The sequence below is a fragment of the Mesoplodon mirus genome, assembly GCF_964341445.2.
Source record: "Mesoplodon mirus genome assembly, chromosome: 10".
Lineage (NCBI taxonomy): Eukaryota > Metazoa > Chordata > Mammalia > Artiodactyla > Ziphiidae > Mesoplodon > Mesoplodon mirus.
Window position 1 is genome coordinate 90,519,351 of NC_138986.1, and position 7,036 is coordinate 90,526,386.

At 52.9% G+C, this 7,036-nt stretch overlaps 1 protein-coding gene across 1 annotated transcript; it reads right to left on the reverse strand.

The window, feature by feature from the left end:
• Positions 1 to 945: 945 nt before the first annotated feature.
• Positions 946 to 1,853, reverse strand: LOC309811242 (developmental pluripotency-associated 5 protein-like; the record flags this gene model as incomplete). Its single annotated transcript, XM_082633824.1, has 3 exons — positions 946 to 1,056; positions 1,469 to 1,668; positions 1,742 to 1,853. 2 exons carry the CDS (start codon positions 1,851 to 1,853, stop codon positions 1,514 to 1,516), a joined length of 267 nt encoding a protein of 88 aa, XP_082489950.1. The 3' UTR covers positions 946 to 1,056; positions 1,469 to 1,513.
• Between the last annotated feature and the right edge of the window lie 5,183 nt (positions 1,854 to 7,036).

Here is a 7,036-nt window from a genome sequence, read left to right on the forward strand (position 1 = left end):
GGCCACATGCCCCCTGCAGAAAATGGCTCCTTGCTGGTTTCTCTCCCCCAGGTTTGTTCAATTGCTCCAAAAGATAGTCAACACTTGTTTCTGGTGTGATGCTCGCTCTAAGTACCCTACATAAATCTCACAACTTCGCATGAGGTCGGATGCTATTATCTTCAGTTTAGAACCTGAGCAGGGACAGGGGGTAGGAGGGTGAATGTGGCTAAGGTCATAGGGCCAGAAAGCTCCCTGAGGGGACTCATTCCGGCTTGTGAACTACCAGGCTGGTCTCTACTGGGGAAAACTGTAGCCCCCGTTCTGATGGCCCCTCTACTCTCAGGAGTGAGCCCCACATACGGTAATGCTCCCTCCACCCTAATCCCACTTACCCTTCGGAGGCCAGGGCAGCAATTCTGTAAGTGTGGTGGAGAATTCCAGAGACCATGTCGAGGGGTCTGTGTGAGGTTCTCCTTTCCTGTATACCTATCTGTGAGGCTGACTTCTCCTCACGCTCCGACCTACATAATGTGCAGCAGGAGGCTGAATGCAAATGAGCACCCAGCAGGCTCCAGTTTAGTTTACAAGGCTATGAAACCCTCAGTGCCAGAAGATCGCATCTCTCCTAGGTTGCCTGAGTTTTCGGTCAGAGCTGCATCTCAGAACTTGACTCCTAGACTCTTTTCCTTGTTCTCTCCAGACCCTTTTTCCCCCTGTGCTCCGGGACCTCTTTCTAGCCTTAGGGGTTTCACTAAGGGTTAAGCTCCAGGGCCACCTCACCTGTGATGTTATCTCCAACACCTCAACTACACATTAAGACACAACAAGAAACCGCTTACAATTTTATTCTGTAATTAGCAGCCTTGGGGGGAAGGACAGGAGGACTTAGAGGCAGAGGCAGGGACCAGAAGCCCGCTGGGTGTTCCTTGTCGGGCTGGCGCAGAGCTTGAACCAGGCCCCCTGCAGCTCTGGCTGCAGCCTCCTCTCCACCGGTTGGTCTGGCTGCAAACTGGCTTCCCTTCATCCGCGGAGCTAGGTCGAGCGAAGTCGTGGCTTCCTCAGGTTGCAGCGTCCCTGCACCAGAAAGCCACAGCAGGCCAGTGTGAGGGGAGAGGGTAAGAGCCTCAACAGTTCTCTGACTCTTTCCAGGGTTCCTTTCCGGGACTTCCCAGCTAGGCGTCCTGGGCCTGGGACTCTCGGGAACCTCAGAACCTGGGGCCAACTGGGCTCATTCCAACATGGCGGGTGGGGAGGCCCCGCCCCAGGAGGCCAGCCCCGGCCACCTCTCACAGCCTTACTCCAGGGTCCCTAGGACCGAGGGCCGGCACTGCCAAGGAGTCTGGGGCACAGCCTGGACACAGGGGCCTCCCCGGGTGGGTGCCGGCCGAGGTGCTGTTGGTGGTTGCCCGGAGGGGATAGTTAGGGAGGGGTGAGGGGGGCCGCAGGGGAGGGAGCCAGGCCGCCTGCACAGGCAGGTCCAGGGCACCTGGGCATGAGGCCTCTCAACCTGCTTGTGCTGCTCGCGCTGCCGCTAGGCCACGGACTGGAGCATCCACTTGGTCTGGAACTTGCACAAGGAAGAGCCGTAAACCATGACTTCGGCGACGTCCGAGGTTTCCAGACCCTTCATCTGGAGCGTGACTGTGCCCACCTGCTCGACGAATGGGATTCGAGATCCGTCGGGGCCTGTTTAGGTGAGAAGATGAGCGCTCGGGCCCAGGAGGGCCGGGGCACCCGGGTCAGGACTGGGCTCACTCACCGAACACGGCTTCCAGACGTCCCGTCTGGACCTGGAACACCTCGGGCTCCTTCAAGACTTCGGGAGTCCCCACCCAAGGTGGGATGTCGTTCGGCTCGGGCAGCTTCCCCATCTTCAGGGCGTCTAAACAAAACCCTGCTTGGAGCTGGGACCTAGACTGGGTGGAAAGATGCCTCTGGCGGAAAGTTAAGCACCTGGACGGGCCACGCCCCACGCCCCTGGCCAACCCGCATCCAGGCCACGCCCCGCCCCGCCCCATCCAGGCCCCGCCCCCGGTCCGCTCCCGGCCCGGCAGTGCAATCCCGCACTCGCCACGCCCCACACGCCCCGCGCCGCCTTGGTCTCCGGTTGACTGTCTAGGGCACTTCCCCGCCCCACCTCCGGCTCCCGAGCGCGGGTGGGCCCAGCTGTCTCCGAGTTGACTCGGGCTCCCACCTGCTTTGACTCGTTGCCTCTGCACCAAAAGCCCTTCACCTTGGGAGTGAGCGGGGAGATGGCGCTAGAAACCCTTGTTATTCTAGAAACAGTGGCTGGGCCTGAACCTCGGCAAGCAGTACAGGTTTGGGGGTGCGACGGCCACCCAGCTGCCAAATCGAATCCCTGCCTTCCCTGTTCCAAAGGAGGGTGTGTCTTCCCTTGGCCTAAGGGAGCCGGACCCCGGGACTTCACTGCAGGGCGACCCCTGCAACTTCAGGGATCTGAGGGGTCGCTCCGGCCACTTAACAAAGAGGAAAACGAGATTCCGATATTCATTTTCTTCCAGGGGCCTGATGGGGGCTCTGAGGTGCCCCACGGTTCACGTTCCTGGAAGCCCCTGAGTCTGGAACTTTTGAATCTACCCGGATTTCGAAGCTCACGTGGCCTAAACTATGTGGTCTGGTCTTCAGGCAAACTTGTTTTATTCATTTAAAAACCAGATTGCTGGGCTTCCCTGGTGGTAAAGTGGTTGACAATCTGCCTGCCAATGTAGAGGACAGGGGTTCGTGCCCCGATATGGGAAGATCCCACATGCCGCGGAGCGGCTAGGCCCATGAGCCATGGCCGCTGAGCCTGCGCGTCCGGAGCCTGTTCTCCTCAACGGGAGAGGCCACAGCAGTGAGAGGCCCGCGTACCGCAAAAAAAAAAAAAAAAACACCAAGAGTGAACCTTGATGTAAACTATGGACTTTCTCAGTGCTAATTACATGTCAATGTAGACTCATCTCTTTCTAACAAATTACCTCTCTGGTTGACTGAAAAAAAGAAAATGCACAACGTGAGAGGTGTGAGTTAAGTTTTATTCGGGACAAATGAGAACTACAGCCCGGGAGTCAGCCTCTCAGGTAGCTTAGAGGAACTGCTCCAAAGAGGTATGGGAGGAGACAGGATATAAAGGAGTTTTTGCTGAAAAAAAATGTAGTTGAGCATCAGAAGACTACCACTAATAACAAAACACAGACATCTCAAGTTAGCGATAGTCGTGCTTTTCTCTGAATGGGAAAATGTAAGAGTCTGGGCTCACTGGAATTATCCCGTTGAGATGCACCTTACCTGTTGTGAAGGGAAATTTGCATTTCATTGCAAGACAAGAAAAATTTAAACACAAAAAATTTCTGTGCCCTTTGGGCTCCTCTCTCCCCTCTGCTCTGCATCTCTGCATCGTGTATCAGCAATATGCATCAGCGGAGCTCCCCCATCTGCAGAAATACCCGCTCAACCATAAAGAGCAACATTCTCCCAAGATCACTGGGACAACTCTTTAAAAGGTAACATTCCTTCTTGATCTCCATAAGGGAGTCACATGGCCTTTAGATCTGGATTGTGTAAACTCTCAATAATACCTCATTTGATGTACAGCCTTACGTCAAAAAAAAAAAAACAGGGCTTCCCTGGTGGCACAGTGATTGAGAGTCCGCCTGCCGATGCAGGGGACACGGGTTCGTGTCCCGGTCCTGGAAGATCCCACATGCCACAGAGTGGCTGGGCCCGTGAGCCATGGCCGCTGAGCCTGCGCGTCCGGAGCCTGTGCTCCGCAACGGGAGAGGCCACAGCAGTGAGAGGCCCGTGTACCGCAAAAAAAAACAAAAACAAAAACAAAACAAAACAAAAAAAAAAACATATAACTGTGCCTTGACTTTTTTTTTCTTTTTAGTTTTATTTTTTTGGCTGCACCATGCAACATGTGGGATCTTACTTTCCCCACCAGGGATCGAACCCACACCCTCTGCAGTGGTTGTGTTGCCCTTTCGCTTACCCTTGGCGGAAAATTGATCAAGAGCTTCAAACTCAAAAAAAAAAGGACCACCACAAGACAACCACTTTTTTTAACCTTCAGGTTACTATTTCCAAAACTTTTCTATGTATTTGCTCAGTCTTGTGTTGCTTAGGATTTTTATTTTTTATTTATTTTTTTTTTTTTTAGTGCTGAAAAATCTTCAGTCCAGGGCATGCATGGAATTTATAGCACAGACTTCAATCTCCAAGCTTGATACTTTTGACACAGATTAACCAACCTAAAGCTGTTTTCTACATTTAGAAGCACCGCCCTTAGGGAATTTCTAGACTTAAGGGCAAGGGCAGTTTTTTATGCCCCCTCTACACTGCCAAATTGGGGTTCATAACTTTACAGTTTATATGCCCACACACAATCATTCACTGCCAACTGATTCTTTTTTAAAACTTTTTTTTTTTTTTTTTTGGCTGCGTTGGGTCTTTGTTTCTGTGCGAGGGCTTTCTCTAGTTGCGGCAAGTGGGGGCGACTCTTCATCGCAGTGCGCGGGCCTCTCACTGTCGTGGCCTCTCCTGTTGCGGAGCACAGGCTCCAGACGCGCAGGCTCAGTAGTTGTGGCTCACGGGCTTAGTTGCTGCGCGGCATGTGGGATCTTCCCAGGTCAGGGCTCGAACCCGTGTCCCCTGCATTGGCAGGCAGATTCTCAACCACTGCGCCACCAGGGAAGCCCCCAACTGATTTTTTAAAGGGTGCACTGGCTGAGGCTAATTTGGGGGCCACACCTGGTGGTCCATAAGGAGACTCAAGCAAGAAGTACAAAAGGGAGACTGTTCACCTAACAGATCAGAAAAAAAAGAAGTTTGCAGGCGTCCCTGGGTGAGATTGTAGGGAACTGTTGCAACTGTTAACAGGTATCCAGAAGTATCTTGCCAAGGCCCTTGCATTCAAAATGTGCCCAAAGCCACAAGGGACCCCCTTGAGGTGACCAGGATCAGAGGCAGTCTCTTCCCTGGAAACCAAGATACCCCCTGCCCAGACCCCACCTGATCCCAACCCGAGCCCCTCCTTAACAAGTAGCACCTTGGGCCCTGCAATAGCCTCCGATCTTGACACCCAACGATTATCCCATGAGAGCCTATCAGCTCTTCTTACCGGGAAGGAACCAGTCTGCAAGGCAGGTCAACCTTTGTAGATACTCTTGGCCTCTTTCCACACGGAGCTGAGCCAACTGTCCCTCCTGACCCTCCAAACAGGAGGAAAGTCATTTATGTGTGTCTAGTTCTTCAAAATCACAGGGCCAATGGTTTTAACAATCATCATTTCTTGGGGATGTGGGAAAGGTGGGACTGATTTCTGCTCCGAAATCCTGGGCAGGAGCTGTGCTGAGTGCTCCATGACTTCCAGGCCAGAGTGCTGGTGCAATTCTCAAAGGCTGGAAGAGAGGGTGTCAGGATGCCAATAGGGTATCTTCCTCTCCTCTAAATGAACTTCAGTAGCATGCCAAAATGTACCTTTACTTCCTGGTGACCTGAAGGCTGTATTGCCTCCAAAGACTCCAGGAAACACACACACACCATCCTGCATTTCCAGGAGGCAGGAAAACGGTGCCCTTGACAAAGGACTTCCCAGCTCCCCTCACGGAGCCTTCAATGTGAGAACAGGGGCTGGAGGCTGGAGTCCCTCCTCCATAAGCCTGGGAGGGAACAATCCAGCTCCAGTCCTGCAGCCTGTCCTTCATGCATTCAAGAAATCACGTTTGACTGCCCATGGTGTCAGACATTGTTCTAAGACTTGATATCCTCACTACAACACATGTGACGCATCTTACCCTATTACAAATGGGGAACCAAAGCACAAGGTTCATTGCTCCATCGCTAAAGAGGCTAAGCCAAGGTCCAAACCCAAGCAGCCAAGCTGGCGTCCTTTTCTTAGAAAACTGTCCTCAATATGTAATATTACATACTGTCTATTTTTTTTAAATCCCAACTTTTCTAGAGTTGACATTCCAGTGGGGTGAACGGTTACCTTCTCAGTCATGTTTAAAATGCCATGAACAAAACTAAAGTAGGTCAAGCAGAGACAGTCGGGAAGGAGCCGACCTCTGGAGGGAACATGGACCACCGGGAAGAAGGGGACAGAATCATTCAAAAAAAACGGGAGGGAATTCCCTGTTGTTGCAGTGGTTAGGACTCCATAGTTCTATTGCAGGGGGCACGGGTTCGATCCCTGGGTGGGGAACTAAGATCCTGCAAGCCACCTGGTGTGGCCAAAAAATTTAATGGAAACAAGTGACGGGCTTCCCTGGTGGCGCAGTGGTTGAGAGTCCACCTGCCGATGCAGGGGACACGGGTTCGTGCCCCGGTCCGGGAAGATCCCACATGCCATGGAGCGGCTGGGCCCGAGAGCCATGGCCGCTGAGCCTGCGCATCAGGAGCCTGTGCTCCGCAACGGAAGAGGCCAAAACAGTGAGAGACCTGCGTACCGCAAAAAAAGCAAACAACAACAAAAAAAACAAGTGAGAAGTGTTCTTGGCAGAAGAGCAAAAAATAAAAACCCTGACGTGGAAACACGACGGTTTGTTTGAGGGGCAGCTAAAGGATATGGATGTGCAGCGGAGATGAAGGTAGGTGGCACGTTACACAGGGCACTCTACGGCAGGGCCAGGAGCTTGGGTTAGGTTGGCTGGAAAACTTTCGAGAATTTTGGAGTTCCTTTTGGAGGAGGGGCCATCTGATTAACGTTGTAAGAATTAAGTCTGGCAGAGGAGCCAACTGTGAGATGACTAAAAGAGACCTCCTGAGGCCTGATAGGAGCCTCTTTCAGTCGTTCTGGCAAAGCAGGTTGGTGCCGGGGTGGGGTGGGCAGCTGGACCGGGTACAGGTGCAGGAGAGGCTCAGGTTGGAAGTCAAGCTGACTGGGCTCGAGCAGGGAGTCCTTTTGGGTGCTCAGGCATCAAGGACGGCTTCTAGTTTGGGGCCTGAACCACTGGCCCAAATGCTGGTGCCATGCATTTACTGAGCGAGAACGAGAACGGCTGTCTGATGGACGGGCCACATGCCTTTTGCAGAAAATGGCTCCTTGCTGGTT